The sequence below is a fragment of the Oncorhynchus gorbuscha genome, linkage group LG17 (assembly GCF_021184085.1).
Source record: "Oncorhynchus gorbuscha isolate QuinsamMale2020 ecotype Even-year linkage group LG17, OgorEven_v1.0, whole genome shotgun sequence".
Classification (NCBI taxonomy): domain Eukaryota; kingdom Metazoa; phylum Chordata; class Actinopteri; order Salmoniformes; family Salmonidae; genus Oncorhynchus; species Oncorhynchus gorbuscha.
Genome location: NC_060189.1, coordinates 17194307 through 17210920, shown reverse-complemented (window position 1 = coordinate 17210920; position 16614 = coordinate 17194307). Strand labels below are relative to the sequence as shown.

At 39.7% G+C, this 16614-nt stretch overlaps 1 protein-coding gene across 3 annotated transcripts in view; it reads left to right on the top strand.

The window, feature by feature from the left end:
• Positions 1-16004, top strand: part of LOC124001193 (myelin transcription factor 1-like protein) — a 152439-nt gene extending 136435 nt beyond the window's left edge. The window contains exons 14-23 of one of the 3 annotated variants that reach the window (XM_046307803.1): positions 1089-1210; positions 2180-2248; positions 4166-4168; positions 4310-4393; positions 6030-6251; positions 6453-6547; positions 7326-7429; positions 8401-8544; positions 9504-9566; positions 13418-16004. In XM_046307803.1, the coding sequence (XP_046163759.1) occupies positions 1089-1210; positions 2180-2248; positions 4166-4168; positions 4310-4393; positions 6030-6251; positions 6453-6547; positions 7326-7429; positions 8401-8544; positions 9504-9566; positions 13418-13558 (1047 nt within the window). In that variant the 3' untranslated portion in view covers positions 13559-16004. Of the gene's footprint in view, positions 1-1088; positions 1211-2179; positions 2249-4105; positions 4169-4309; positions 4394-6029; positions 6252-6452; positions 6548-7325; positions 7430-8400; positions 8545-9503; positions 9567-13417 lie in introns of all 3 variants that reach the window. The other 2 variants (XM_046307804.1, XM_046307802.1) reach the window with 2 other exon arrangements.
• The last annotated feature ends 610 nt before the right edge of the window (positions 16005-16614 follow it).

The window sequence follows — 16614 nt, the reverse complement described above, 5'->3', positions numbered from 1 at the left end:
ATTAAGGTTAAGGGATAGGGTTAGGGGTTAGGAAAAATAGGATTTTGAATGGGAGTCCATTGTTGGTCACCACAAGGATAGTAAAACAAACATGTAAATGATAGCGGACACCCTTTACCTTGTGCTCCTCTTCTACCCTGCTGGCTGCCCAGAAACAGATCTAAACTGGTGCTGGCAGCCACTGGCAGCCCGATGGGCAATGCCTCCCATGCCCTCTGTCTCCTACAGTACTTGCTCTGTCAGAGCTGTCAGTTTCAATCCATACCCAGCTAGCAGATAATGATCTGGAAACAATATGTTTCTTAAAGCTTGGTGGGAGAGTGGTTGTCTTATGGTTATTTAGCATATAACCTTCCCACACATTTTTGAGAATGGTGCAGGATATTTGCTTAGCTATGGAACATTCTCAGCACATTTACGTAACTTGAGAAAAAAACTTTGCTTTCATGACTTTAACAGAACATTTTCTTAAAGTTCAAACCTGGTTACATAACATTTTGGTAATGATCTAGGAACGTTCTCCAACTGGTTTGACATTGGGAATGTTCTCAAGTTGTTCAGAGAACGTTAAGGAAGAGCATAACGTTTCCTACAGGTTTCCTCATGGTTATATTTAAAGTCATGTTCTCAAATTGTTCCTGAGAACATTAAGATACATTTCCATAAAAAACACAAGAAAACTTTAGTAACGTTCAGAGAATTCCATTCTCAGCATCAACAAAACTTTGTGTTCAGGTGTGTTGGCCGCGCCCACTTATTGACCTCACCTGATCATAATGAGTGCTTGTTTCCATTTATATGTGGTCAGTTTGAAAAGACAAAAATAAACACCTTTGTATATGTAAAAAATCATGGCATGCTAGCTCCATCCTGTGTAAACTGGAACAACAAGTCCTTCTCCGTCCACGCCATCTATTTGACTGTGTGTATCTCTCTTTCACTCTCCCCCATCCCTCTCTCTCCTCTTTTCTCGCTCATCCCTCTCTCTTATTCACCCTCTCATCCCAATCTCTCTAATTTCCCATCTTTCTCACCGTCCTTCTCTCTCATATACCCTTTCTCTCTCCTCCATCCCTCTCTGTCTCTAGACAAATGACCTGGACCCGTTCCAGGAGCTGCTGGAGCAGCGAGGTTACTCTGATGATGTCACCATGCACAGCACCAAGCCCAAGTACGCCCAGTGCAAAGAGAGCAAGAAGGACCTGATAACGTAAGACTGACCTGTACAGTATGTGTGTGTGTGTGCGTGCGTATGGCATGTTAATGGCATGCTACATTTTGCCACGTACTTTTCAGCCAGCTTTTCATTTGATCCACAGCTCTTCAGCCAGCTTTTCATTTGATCCACAGCTCTTCAGCCAGCTTTTCATTTGATCCACAGCTCTTCAGCCAGCTTTTCATTTGATCCACAGCTCTTCAGCCAGCTTTTCATTTGATCCACAGCTCTTCAGCCAGTGTTTTGCTTTTTATGCTTCTCTTATGTTGATGGTTTCATGTAATAAAACATGATGAACTCATCATGTTGCAGCTGCGCTCTAGAACGGGTCCAGAACAGTCCAAACCATTTTTGCAGACAGTCAAGCTAAACTGGAAACAATGAAAAACAAATCAGCCAACAATATAAGGGATAAACAAACTTATTTATTTTATGTTCCTCTAGTTTTGGTTTCATTCTGTCTATTCCTCTGGTGACAGATGCCCAACATCTGGGCGTGAGGGCAGTGCTCGAGTGACTTACCTCGACTATGCTCTCGGACTACTGCAGACAGAATGCACATCTCTGTGTTTACCCTTGAGTATGATGACAGTTAACCCTTTGAGTCAACATAGTGTCTAAGTGATGTGTATCATCATGGTAAACATAGGCCACCCAGATACCCAATTATGTCAAGGAATGTAATCAATGAACTTACAGATCATGTCAACAAAACATTTATGTTCTACACAGGCTATTTCTGAAGGCAGTTATTTAGAGGGGTTAACACGTTTATTTACTGACCCATAGTCCCCCCTGAACTTGCATCATGGCTTTCTTGCAATTCCAGTCTTGTCAACGTGTGTGTTTGTATGTAAGTGTGTGTACAGTGTGTACTGTGCATGTTTGTCTGTGTCTTTATGTTTCAGTGGTGGGCCCTCTCTCTTCTTTGCCTCACTAACGTTGTCATGGTATATCTTCCAGTCTCTCTGGCTGTCCTTTAGCCGACAAAAGCATTCGAAGTATGATGGCTACCAACTCACAAGAGCTCAAGTAAGGCGTGAGATGTTTCATTCTTATTTTTGTTTCTTCTTGTATTGATATATTGTGAAAAAAGTAGAATTCCCAATTCCTGAATTCAGAACTTGGTTTTAGTTCCTCAGACAAAGCAAAAACACTCTACTGACTGTTATTAATATGTATGTTTTATTTATGGGGTATATCAGCTTTAGTAGTACAGTGTCGTGTCTTTACTATCATCAACTGAAGACTGATAGTTTTTATCAAAGATTCTCTGTAATGAGTTATTACGTGATTAGACTGATTAATCATGTAACCGTAATTACTAGGAAGTCGGGGCACCAAGGAAAAATATTCAGATTACAAAGTTATCATTTCCTAAAATAACTTTTCAGATATTTTATCTGATCAATTAGTCTTCGAATTAATGAATTATTTACTTTACCTCACGTTAGTCTCATTCCGAACGTCGTAAATTGTTGGTTATCTGCACGAACCCAGTCTTCAGTATGAGTCATCCATACATCAATTGTCTTAAATCATTTATTTATTACTAACTAAGTAATTCACAGAAATGCATAAACAAACAAACAATCAAGGTAAATGTGGTTACATGAAATGATAGGAGAATGTGCCCTAGTGGGCTAAACCGGCATGGCGGCTTGATAGGCAAAAGGGGAAGTGGGGGTCATAGTTATAACAATTGAAATGCTAATCCTTTACACATGAACACTCACTCATTCGGGAACAATTGCAATCAATGTATATATTTACACTTTGTAGAATTGTCCATCTCTCTCCCTCTCTCTCTCTGTCGTGGTTATAGTGGGTAGTTCAGAGTGACATTCATTCGTTTTGTTATAGAATGTATGTTTCGGCAGTTGTCATTCTTCGCGTTCAATGATACCGAATTCCTAGCTGCAGACTAGTAATTAACATCAAAGACTTGTTCTTATTCTGTCGGTATCGATAGTCGAAGAGTTTATCCACGTGGGATGGTTAAAAGATTCAGCAATGGTCTACAACCTTTGTCCTCCTAATGGAGAAAAACATGGTCTACAACCTTTAGCCATCTCGTAATTGAGGTAAGCTCGGTCTGTTGATCGAAAACCAGAGTGGGGGTTTTATTCGGAAGGTTCGAAAAGGGCTGTCCCAGGATGTCTGACCCTAACTGGGCTCAGGGGCGGTCCTCTGATTTAGTTCAAATCAAAAGGGAATTGTATTTTTCTTCATTAAACAGTCCAAAATCATATTACACAATTATACAAACAGTATCATACTCACTCATTGATCTTATACAACAATTAGATGTAAACCTCATATCTGAGGCTATTATATAAACAATGTTATGGTAATGTGTCCACACCGTCTCCCATGAGCTTCCCCAAGTTGTGACAAACAGACCAGTTCGTAGCTGGATTCTTCACATTCTTTTATACTTTCTCCGGAACATGAAATGTGTTCGTACCTCAAGTTCTGTGAGGTGTAAGGATCTACTCTCTCTATACTGTGTGTCCATGAGGAGATCCTCAGGAATTTATGACGTCTCCCTGACCACAGCAAACTAGTTGAAGGAGGAACGGGGGGCAGGGAGAGGGGGATAGGGCTTGCTATACCCAAAGAGGTCAACGTCATGACATTAGATATATTGTAGGTTCTATCAATGTAATTGTCTGCATCATTTCCAATACCCTATATATAGTATATATATTTAAGTACATTTTCCTTTATTGTTTTCCCTTAACCTTCCCATAATTGGAGTACACTCTACTGACTGATACAGCGAAATACATTATAGATGTAACGGTACAGAATGAGTGTGTTTTTGACTGTGTCCCTTAAGCCCCGTTGGTTGCTGTAGGCCCTGATTCGCTGTGTTTTCTGTCCCAGGTGCCCGACACCGGGGTGCGATGGTTCTGGGCATAATACTGGCAACTACGCATCACACAGAAGGTAAAATAAACACAAACACACACACAGACTTCTAGTTATTCACACTGGCAGTGGACAGCACACACACCTCTCTGGCTGGTTCAGAGGAAGTTCTCTGTATTAATAATATTTGCAATTGATATGGTTGTCTTTCCTCTGCAGTCTATCAGGGTGTCCGCGGGCCAGGAAGAGTGGAATGAAGATACCACACAGTAAAGAGGACAAGGAGGACCAGGAGCCCATCAGGTAGAGTTAGCCTGCCAAACCCCTCTCAAAGACTCAGGGAACTACAGCTCTCACCCAATTTCTAGATGCCCTTAACCAACTCTCACTGTTCTTTTTAGACTGAAACAGAGACAGGCAACCCCCAGTGGTTTGAAAATGAGGGTTGTCCTATGTAGGGATCTTATCTTGTGGCATCACAAAAATATACAGAGAAAGTTAGCTGGAGAGAGAGACAGAGATTGATCTGGTTTCTCTCTAATGAGCTTTTCTGGCTGCTCTCTCATCGATTTCTCAGTGGTGCTGAGAGAAAACCAACACCCTGGCCTGTCTGTCTGCCTGTCTGTCTGTCAATCTATCTCCCACGGTCAACCAAGCCAACAGAGGCAGGGTCGCTATCCCACACATCTATCTCCCACGGTCAACCAAGCCAACAGAGGCAGGGTCGCTATCCCACACATCTATCTCCCACGGTCAACCAAGCCAACAGAGGCAGGGTCGCTATCCCACACATCTATCTCCCACGGTCAACCAAGCCAACAGAGGCAGGGTCGCTATCCCACACATCTATCTCCCACGGTCAACCAAGCCAACAGAGGCAGGGTCGCTATCCCACACATCTATCTCCCACGGTCAACCAAGCCAACAGAGGCAGGGTCGCTATCCCACACATCTATCTTCATTAAAAGCCATGATTGCATGGAACTCCCTTCCATCTTATATAGCGCAAGTGAACAGCAAACCTGGTTTCAAAAAACAAATAAAGCAACATCTCACGGCACAAGGCCTCTCCCCTATCTGACCTGCTTGTTGTGTGTACTATATGTACTATCATGTACATGGAACTGATAGATGGACACACATGCACACTACATGATAGGTTTTCAATGTATGTAAATTGTAAAGTATTTGGTCTGTAATGTCTTTTCAGTTACATGTCGGACCCCAGTAAGACGAGCTGTCACCACTGCCGTCGGCAAATGGGGATCCTAATCAAATCAACAACTAAAAACTGCTCCAAATAAGCATTGGCTGGAGGAGCAAAGTTATTGGACTTTCTGAAAGCATTTGGAACTGTGTGTGGGGGTTTGGACCATTTTCGGAAAGAGATTGTGACTGTTTCTGGAAATATAATAAGCCTGATTGATAGTTGAATAAAACCAAGGGGAGTTGTAACAATAATCCACTGGGGAAATATTCTGTGTTGAAACATTTTCAGCTTCACTGCATCTGATTAGCCATAGTGCCAAGTGCTGATTTAACGTTGACTGACTGTAGTCTGTGTCAGTGTGATAAACTGCCAAAGGGACAGATTAGACCAGATCAGACCAGATTGAAGGTGTTTTTATTTATATTTAAGTCAGAGTGATTACTGATACCGTATCCTCTCCCATTCTGCACACTGTAACTCAAAATACAAACAAAGTCATACTGCATTCACTGAAACGAAATGATATTTCCTCAACTCAAGCACCCATGAAGCTATGTGTGGTCCAACTTTACATTATATAGACCTTATGTCATAGTAATAACTATGTCATTAATAACACAATTCTTCCTGACAATGCATCCTGAGCAGGAAAAATTCTGGGTCCTTGTCATTAAAAAACTCTTGACCCTGGTTATTAGACTAACCAGACCATCCCTATGCCCTTCACAGGTGTCCGGTCCCGGGCTGTGGCGGTCAGGGTCATGTGACAGGGAAGTATGCATCTCACCGCAGTGCATCAGGCTGCCCCCTAGCGGCCAAGCGGCAGAAGGACGGTTACATGAATGGCTCCCAGTTCACATGGAAGGCTGGGAAGACAGACGGCATGTCCTGTCCCACCCCGGGCTGTGACGGCTCGGGTCACGTCAGTGGGAGCTTCCTCACACATCGGAGGTGGGTCTGGGTCCTGCATCAATATTTGATAATCCTCTCCTTCTCCCTTCCTTGAAGTAATCACTGATCTGACGGGATCTGTGAAAGCTAGTGGAGCCAATGCTTCACTCATCCAGTCAGGTTTTGTGTGTGTTTAAATAAAATATGCACTATTTGTATGTATGTCTAAAAATGTCTAATATTTCTAATATTTTCCCCAAGTTTGTCGGGCTGTCCTCGTGCCACCTCTGCCATGAAGAAAGCCAGACTGTCTGGACTGTCTGAAATGCTAACGATAAAACAGCGCACCAGCAACGGTAATGACTGCCAACGCTCACTCACACAATGGAGCCAATCAGGAGTATGTATGCGTAATGAGCTACTGAGTGAAATCCCAATCTGACATACAGAGCCAACCAGGAGTGTGTGTGTGTAATGATCTACTGAGTCGAATCCCAATCTGATATAAAGAGCCAATCAGGAGTGTGTATGCATAATGAGCTTCTGAGTAGAATCCCAATCTGACATAAAGAGCCAATCAGGAGTCGGTACACGTAATGAGCTCCTGAGTAGAATCCAAATCTGACATAAAGAGCAAGTCAGGATTGGGTATGTGTAATTTTTATTTTTATTTGACCTTTATTTAACTAGGCAAGTCAGTTAAGAACAAATTCTTATTTACAATGGCGGCCTAGGAACAGTGGGTTAACTGCCTTGTTCAGGGGCAGAACGACAGATTTTTACCTTATTTGCTCAGTGATTCGATCTAGCAACCTTTCGGTAACTGGCCAACGCTCTAACCACTAGGTAATGAGCCACTGAGTAGAATCCTAATCTGACATAAAGAACCAATCAGGAGTGTGTATGCGTAATGAGCTACTGAGTGGAACCCCAATCTGAATTAAAGGGTACAGGATTGCCATACAGCCTTTGAGCTAGCAAACTAGCCAGTGACAATTAGTGTATAAGAGACCATCCCTCTGCCTCTATCACACATCTCATTCACCCACCACTGACACATCATTTGAAATATGTAGTTGGGCTCGGCGTGGGTGGTAGGTGTCTAATAATTGTTTACTGTATAATATTTTTAAGGAATCGAAAATGAGGAAGAAATTAAACAGCTGGATGAAGAAATCAAAGATTTAAGTGAATCAAATTCACAAGTGGAAGCAGATATGATCAAACTTAGAACACAGGTAAGTCAGTAGTACTATGCCATCTGTTTACTTGAAGATTTGACTCATTTCATGCTTACCTTTCAGTTTATACCCATTGTGGCGCATCATTCTGCTATTGTCAGCACTCATATAATGGTAATGTGTACTACAATGAAGTGTGTATTTCATTGTTGTACAACATACACCTAAATGAATGTACCCTCTGCTAAAAAGGTTACCAGAAAAGTTACTCCAGTTTAGAAAAAGCTGTCCAATTTTCATACATGATCTACCATCATCGAGAGAAATCCCAGTATATCTCACATCTGGGAGAATGCAGTATAACAAAGTGGTGGATTCCTAATTACAAAACACTATACCTCTGTCAGCCAATAAAGGGAAGCACCCTGTCCCCACTAACAGGAACAGGAGCAGCAGCTTTCACAGCTTGAATGGAAGGGTTCCTTCCTAAAGAACTATTTGTGTGTGTGAGTTGCAGAAGCTACACATCAGTATCAAGGGAGTCTCAAACACTCCAGGAGAGGAAAGAGAGAAGCTTCACAATATTTATGTTCACCTACAGTTTGCCTTTTTGAGATTGCATGCACGTTTAATCTCATTTTGAAATACCGTCTGTTTTCCAACTTGTAGTACATCTTTGGAACTGAATTGTACTGTATGTGCATTGGAGGCGTATGGCATATTTGTTGGAATACACCCCACAGACTTTCAGTACATTTTAGTGAGTGTCAGCGTGTTGAATATCATGTGTCCATGCTTCATTGCTCTTCGCCTGTGTTGCTCTGTTGCGGGTACATCCATCTCTCCGTGTGATGATGTCATAGACATGGCTGCACGCCAGCCAATCAGCAGTGAGTTGTGACATGTCTGAGGTAGGCCGCTGCCCGTGTTATGTGAACTGTGAACTGTAACACTGTAACAACCAGAGGTAAAGAAGCACTACCTTTACAGTAACCTTCTTCTTCTCTCACTCTCCCCCCATTCCCTAGATTACCACAATGGAGTCTAATCTGAAGTCAATAGAGGAAGAAAACAAGGTGATTGAACATCAAAATGAATCTCTCCTGCATGAGCTGGCCAGCCTCAGCCAGACACTGATTAACAGTTTAGCTAATATCCAGCTCCCTCATATGGTAAGGGAACACCAAGCACGGCAATCGGGCAAGTTCCTATAAGCAAACATACTGTAGCATATGAGTTGATTCATTTACATACTCATCTATGTACAGTATTTATCTATTAATTTCTGCGAAGCCCGTATGGTTCCAGTGGTTGTGCATGCTGAGTTGAGCAGGGCCTTTCTGAGCCTAGATCAATGAAAAATAAGAGTATTCATCATTTTAGCCAAAGTGAATAGGGGAAGTATTATATGATGCGTGTGTTATGAATTATAGAGCGATTAGACAATCAGTTTCAAACAAAGGTGTTACCAGTTGACTTGGGCAGGAGCTCACCAGAGCTGAGTACCGGCACCTAAAGATGTTTACTGCTTGAGTAAAGTACAAACATCTACCTGTTAACAGTGAAATGAAAACTTAAGTCTCTACCACTTTGGCTCTCGGTCTATAGCTATAGGCTACTACGTTTGTAAATTCAACAAACTTACTTGTGGATCTATCAGGGATTTTCATAGTACAGTACATGCTATAATTGCAGGTCTGTATTTACTGTAGTGCTACATGTATTTGCATGTAAAAAACAGCTTTTCTCCATAAGCATCCATTAGATGATTTTCTTATAGACTTCAGAAGATAGGGAACAAATAGCACTGGTCCAAAAACTATGAGTGTCAATCACAAATTAATTAATTATTAAAACTCTATCTCCTTATCTTAAAACGTGTTTTCTTTTGTGTGTGAACACAATGCGATATCATTCCAGAGGCTGTGATCATTCTGACTATGTTGTGAGCTGGATTCAGTTGCTGGCCCAATTCGCTATGTTTTCTTATGTTTTGCCTCTATTTATTTCACATATCAATTGTGTCAGATGTTCTGTTGGTGCTGTAGCTCAAATGCTACCACCTAGGGATTGTTTGAGAGAGTAACAGTAACTAGGTAGCAACTAACAGTAACTAACCTTTCCCCCATAGAAACCGCTGGCACACAAAGAGGCTTCCATTAGAAATAACAGCTGCTTACAGATGCATCAGAGAGTAAGACAATCATTCATCATATTCCTACTCTAACACTGCTTTTCTTTCTGTTCATCCTTCTCCTTGTTTCCTCATCAGGGCACTGTATGAAAGACTGGACTTCTGTTTTTCGCAATCATGTTACATAGCAAGATTTTGTCCTGTATTTTAAGCTTTATCCAGAAATGGGAATTAAACAAAAACAATTGTCTTTTTAACAATTGTCTGAGGATAGTGCTGGACCATCTGACAAGAAGAGGGTACAGTTTGATGAAAAACTGCAAAACACAGGGCCCTAATTATTATACCATCAAATCACAGGGCCCTAATTATTGTGTCATCAAAATGCAGGGCCCTAATGACAGAAACATCAAAACACAGGGCCCGAATTATAGTTTAATTAAAACACAGGGCCCTAACGATAGTATTAATTAAAACACAGGGCCCAAATTATGGTTTAATTAAAACACAGGGTCCTAACGATAGTGTCATTAAAACACAGGGCCCGATTTATAGTTGAATTAAAACACAGGGCCCGAATTATAGTTTAATTAAAAAACAGGGCCCTAACGATGGTATCATTAAAACACAAGGCCCTAACGGTAGTATCATTAAAACACAAGGCCCTAATGATAGTATCATCAAAACACAGGGCCATAATGATACTATCACCAAAACACAGGGCCATAATGATAGTATCATCAAAACACAGGGCCATAATGATACTATCACCAAAACACAGGGCCATAATGATAGTATCATCAAAACACAGGGCCTTAAAGATAGTATCACCAAAACACAGGGCCCTAACGATAGTATCATTAAACACAAGGCCCTAATGATAGTATCATTAAACACAAGGCCCTAATGATAGTATCATTAAAAAAACACAGGGCCATAATGATAGTATCACCAAAACACAGGGCCATAATGATAGTATCATCAAAACACAGGGCCATAATGATAGTATTACATTTACATTTAAGTCATTTAGCAGACTCTCTTATCCAGAGCGACTTACAGTATCACCAAAACACAGGGCCTTAATGATAGTATCACCAAAACACAGGGCCCTAACTATAGTATCATTAAACACAAGGCCCTAATGATAGTATCATTTAAAAAAACAGGGCCATAATGATAGTATCATAAAAACACAGGGCCATAATGATAGTATCATAAAGACACAAGGCCATAATGATAGTATCATTAAACACAAGGCCATAATGATAGTATCACCAAAACACAGGGCCATAATGGTAGTATCACCAAAACACAGGGCCATAATGATAGTATCATAAAAATACAGGGCCCTAATGATATTATCATAAAAACACAAGGCCCTAACGATAGTATCATTAAACACAAGGCCCTAATGATAGTATCATTAAACACAAGGCCCTAACGATAGTATCATTAAACACAAGGCCCTAATGATAGTATCATGAAAAAAACACAGGGCTATTATGATAGTATCATTAAAACACAATGCCCTAACTATAGTATCATTAAAACACAGGGCCCTAATGATAGTATCACCAAAACACAGGGCCATAATGATAGTATCACCAAAACACAGGGCCATAATGATAGTATCACCAAGACACAGGGCCCTAATGATAGTATCATCAAAACACAGGGCCATAATGATAGTATCATTAAAACACAGGGCCCTAATGATAGTATCATCAAAACACAGGGCCATAATGATAGTATCACCAAGACACAGGGCCCTAATGATAGTATCATCAAAACACAGGGCCATAATGATAGTATCACCAAAACACAGGGCCATAATGATAGTATCACCAAAACACAGGGCCCTAATGATAGTATCATCAAAACACAGGGCCATAATGATAGTATCACCAAGACACAGGGCCATAATGATAGTATCACCAAAACACAGGGCCATAATGATAGTATCATCAAAACACAGGGCCATAATGGTAGTATCATCAAAACACAGGGCCATAATGATAGTATCACCAAAACACAGGGCCTTAATGATAGTATCATCAAAACACAGGGCCATAATGGTAGTATCATCAAAACACAGGGCCATAATGATAGTATCATCAAAACACAGGGCCATAATGATAGTATCATCAAAACACAGGGCCATAATGGTAGTATCATCAAAACACAGGGCCATAATGGTAGTATCACCAAGACACAGGGCCATAATGATAGTATCATAAAAACACAGGGCCATAATGATAGTATCACCAAAACACAGGGCCCTAACGATAGTATCATTAAACACAAGGCCCTAATGATAGTATCATTAAAAAAACACAGGGCCATAATGATAGTATCATTAAAACACAATGCCCGAACTATAGTATCATTAAAACACAGGGCCCTAATGATAGTATCATCAAAACACAGGGCCATAATGATAGTATCACCAAAACACAGGGCCATAATGATAGTATCATCAAAACACAGGGCCATAATGATAGTATCACCAAGACACAGGGCCATAATGATAGTATCACCAAAACACAGGGCCATAATGATAGTATCATCAAAACACAGGGCCATAATGGTAGTATCATCAAAACACAGGGCCATAATGATAGTATCATCAAAACACAGGGCCATAATGATAGTATCATCAAAACACAGGGCCATAATGGTAGTATCATCAAAACACAGGGCCATAATGGTAGTATCATCAAAACACAGGGCCATAATGATAGTATCACCAAAACACAGGGCCCTAACGATAGTATCATTAAACACAAGGCCCTAATGATAGTATCATTAAAAAAACACAGGGCCATAATGATAGTATCATTAAACACAGGGCCATAATGATAGTATCACCAAAACACAGGGCCATAATGATAGTATCATTAAACACAGGGCCATAATGATAGTATCACCAAAACACAGGGCCCTAACGATAGTATCATTAAACACAATGCCCGAACTATAGTATCATTAAACACAGGGCCCTAATGATAGTATCATCAAAACACAGGGCCATAATGATAGTATCACCAAGACACAGGGCCATAATGATAGTATCATCAAAACACAGGGCCATAATGATAGTATCATCAAAACACAGGGCCATAATGATAGTATCATCAAAACACAGGGCCATAATGATAGTATCATCAAAACACAGGGCCATAATGATAGTATCATCAAAACACAGGGCCATAATGATAGTATCACCAAAACACAGGGCCATAATGATAGTATCATCAAAACACAGGGCCATAATGGTAGTATCATCAAAACACAGGGCCATAATGATAGTATCACCAAAGGCACCATAATAGAGTCAGCAGATTTAGTCCTCTGTCTGGGTCAGAAACTCTCCCATTCATGTCCTCATGTCTTTCCCATGTCCATCTTTATTTCATAAATATGACCATTTATTTTCCCCAGTCTTCCTGATCCCATCCAATCCTGAATGTTCCTTTATTAAAATCTTACTAACCTCAATGATTATCTATTTGAATGGCAAAATCTTGTTTTAGCCAAGTAAAAGTGCATTTGTTGGTTGCAAAGTGTATAACTTCCCAATGTGGACGTCACTGTATGACATCTTTCTCTGTGTTGATCATCTTTGTCTAAGACCACCACTTCTCAGCCTTTTCCCTGTGGTTAGACACCTTATTTTTAGAGCAATCAAATATGAAAAGGCACTTTCACGGGGCTAGCTTAGAGAATCGTTTGTTTCAAGTGGTTTTTATTAACTCTGGTTAGATGTTTTGTTAAAACAGCTGTTTGTAAGTCTTAGCTCCTCAATGGGTGATTTTAGAGAGTTATTTTCTGGCCTGTCTTCTGTTCTCTGTTCATCACTTCTTCTTCTTAGGATCTCACCTTTCTGCTGTTGTTGAAATGTTCCACAGGAGCCGATCAGCGATCAGAACTTTGATGCTTATGTGACCACTCTAACAGACATGTACACTAACCAGGAGCATTACCAGAGTCCAGAGAACAAAGCCCTGTTGGAAAACATCAAACAAGCAGTGCAAGGAATCCAAGCGTAACCCAGCCCGCTACCAAGCCCAGCAAATGACAGAGCATCTTCTCAAAGAGGAGTGAAAGAAATCACCGCATCATCATTCGCAGGAAAGAGCTAGAAGTGACATGAAAGGATGATGCCTCATGGTTTGCTGCTGTAACATAGCAGACAGTGTTACATAGTGATTTTCATTCTTAAAAAAAAAAAATGTTATGCTTAGAAAAATTCATAATGGTTTTTCTTTTTGGTCTTTGTTTTGAAGAATAAAAAATAAATAAATGACAAAATAGTTTTTGAAAACATTCACCTTTTGTACATTTTCATACTGTATGAGCTGACATAGTGTGATGTAATGTTTGAAACTGCTCGCGTATGCACATTGTTTGTGTATATTTCTGAACAGTAAGCTGTATAACATAAGACAGTGCTTGATGATGAAGCATTTTAGATGAAAAAGCTGCACTGGACAGTGAATTTTTTATTTTTTATTTAAAGGGGGGGAACCGCACGGAGGTAGCTACTTTTCAATTATGTTTTCCTCAATGGAAGACTTTGGGATCCTAAAGATGTTTGTTTTTTCTTGTTTGCAGATTGTTGAATAGCAAGACTTGGTTGCAAATTACTTTATTTTTAACAATGCTTGAAAAATTCTTTGTCCTCTTTTTTAAAAGTTTGGTAGCTATAGGTGGGGGCATTTTTTATGTGTTGGAAATGAGTATGGAAAGAAACTGACTTGATGTTTGTATGAATGTAACAGTTTATTGTAAACATCATGACACGGAAACCCAATGGTGAAAATCCCATTATCTAGAAAGTACTATTCACTCTTGATATTTTCTGTTTGTAGATACCCATTGGTGATGTATAATGGCAATAGAGTATGCAGGACTTATTCTAGCATTGGGTAGTTAGTTCTGTTTCAAATTTCAAAACTTCTGTTGCTAGAATCGGGCAATGTCTCAGCAATATATATCTAAATCATATGTTTATAGAAATGGGATATTTGGGTATATGCAATGACTTGTTTATAAACATAGGGGTGGAGGAACAAATTAATCTTTTTACTATATATAAAATAAAATGTTTTATATAAATCTTTTAAGTACAAAGAAAGTATTTTAAAAAGTTGGACATTCAGTTTTAAAGATGAAATGCTCTATGAGTTCCACTCTCTTTACAGACAATTTTGCACATAAGGGACACCTTCGTTTCCATGTTTTGATGTTTTTACAGAAACTAAAGCAGTACCTGAGAGCCTCTACCGGAGGGTGACAAAGGTTTTGTAAAGAGTATTTATACTAGAGTATGAGAGAGAGCGCGTCTTACAGGGTCATTGTCCCCACTTGCCAGTAGACTATTTGCACTTGTCTTAGAGAAAGTATCCTAACATGTGGTGGTGTGCAATTTCCAGGTGTTCCTTTTGCACACGATTGGAGCAAATAACTGCTAAGAGCCACTAGGTGATGAATTAGTACCACTGAAAGAGACTACAGGGATTTGAATCAGAAATTACGATTATAACCATACAAGTAATACTGTATTATCAAATGGTCAAACAATGATGCTATTTCATTTTGGTATGTTATATGAATATTAAATCATCCCCAGCAGCACTTTATATCTAATCACTGTACAAATTAAATAGTCAATCAATTAAAGGTTAAAAAAAATCAAGTAAAAAGAGGTTGTTTTCCCATTAGGCTTGGAGAATGGGACATTCACTCTTCTAGTTGACTCTTCTGCTCTGAATGAGGTGATGCAGTTTCATGTCTGTATGCAGCCCCTCTTTATGTTGTGGTATTAGTTGTTAGCGACCATGTTCAGAATTGGCCTTCTTGAGAGCTAATGCAAAGGTGCTTGTCATTCACCTGATCTTGTCTGTTGTACTTTTACATGCTCTTCTAGGGCTCCATCGTCAATGACTGCATACGGTATGCCTTTCTCCACAGCATCGTGTCTGCAGCTTTTTAACAATATAGTCATGCTTTCAGTAGAGTAATACCTAGTATCACTTTTTGAATTCATTCTCATTATCAGTACAATTGAAAGGGATTTAAAGCACAAACCGGCTGCTCATCTACCGTTAGTACATAATATCAAATTTGAGAAAAGTTATCTGTGACTATTTACATAGGGAACACAAAAGGTGTCACATATTAGAATTTTCATATCAATTATTGTGAATTCATCAGAGTTTATTTATTATAACTTATTCATTTTGAGGTTGATTTAAGTAATCATGAACAAAAACAGGATTTTGTACAAACTCTTGTGCTCTCTGTGGAACTGAAGGTTCATTTATTTTTGTACTACACAGCATGGATTTGTTGACATTTTCATTTTGCTATAAGTGTGTGCGATCACAGGTTGCTGTGATATTTCATTTTTAAATTGTGAACTTTGTACAATTCTTGTCATGCTGGATGTTGACACATCTTACTCTGAATAAAGAAAATGTGTGTTGCCACAGGCCTGTACATTTGATAGTCATCATTCTTGTTCATGCTCATTCAAAACCCACCATTCACGGAACACTAAACATGTTTTGTTCAGTGAACGGCTGCAATAATACCCATGTTTTTTTTTTCATTTTTTTTTTCATTTCACAAAATAGTTACTGAATTTTACATTCCAGGACAATCCTCAGATGTTTTGCAATCAGAATCAAGCTTTCTTGGGATAGCGCTTCATGCCATGTGGTAAATGTGGAGTTAATTCAGACCGCTATGAAGTGGAGTGGGTGTTTTGTTCCAGGCATATACTTCCCCAGTGTCATACCACAGGAAAACCAGAGGATGGCAGCACATAGCACTGTATAACATCATGGTCCTGTGGAAATGTTCTTGCCTGTCTGTCTCGGACTGAAGTCAGAGGGAATCCCCCCAATTACCTATAATACAACACAAAATGTATCGAACATCAACCATCATATTCAGAACTACTATTATGAGCTGTAAATACATGGAAAGTAACACAATCATTTGGAGATAAAGGGATTATCAGGGATTATCAAACAAATCCTGAACTGTTATAACATCCTTCCTAAACCATATCATAGTATGGCAATGCTTTCCATATTTG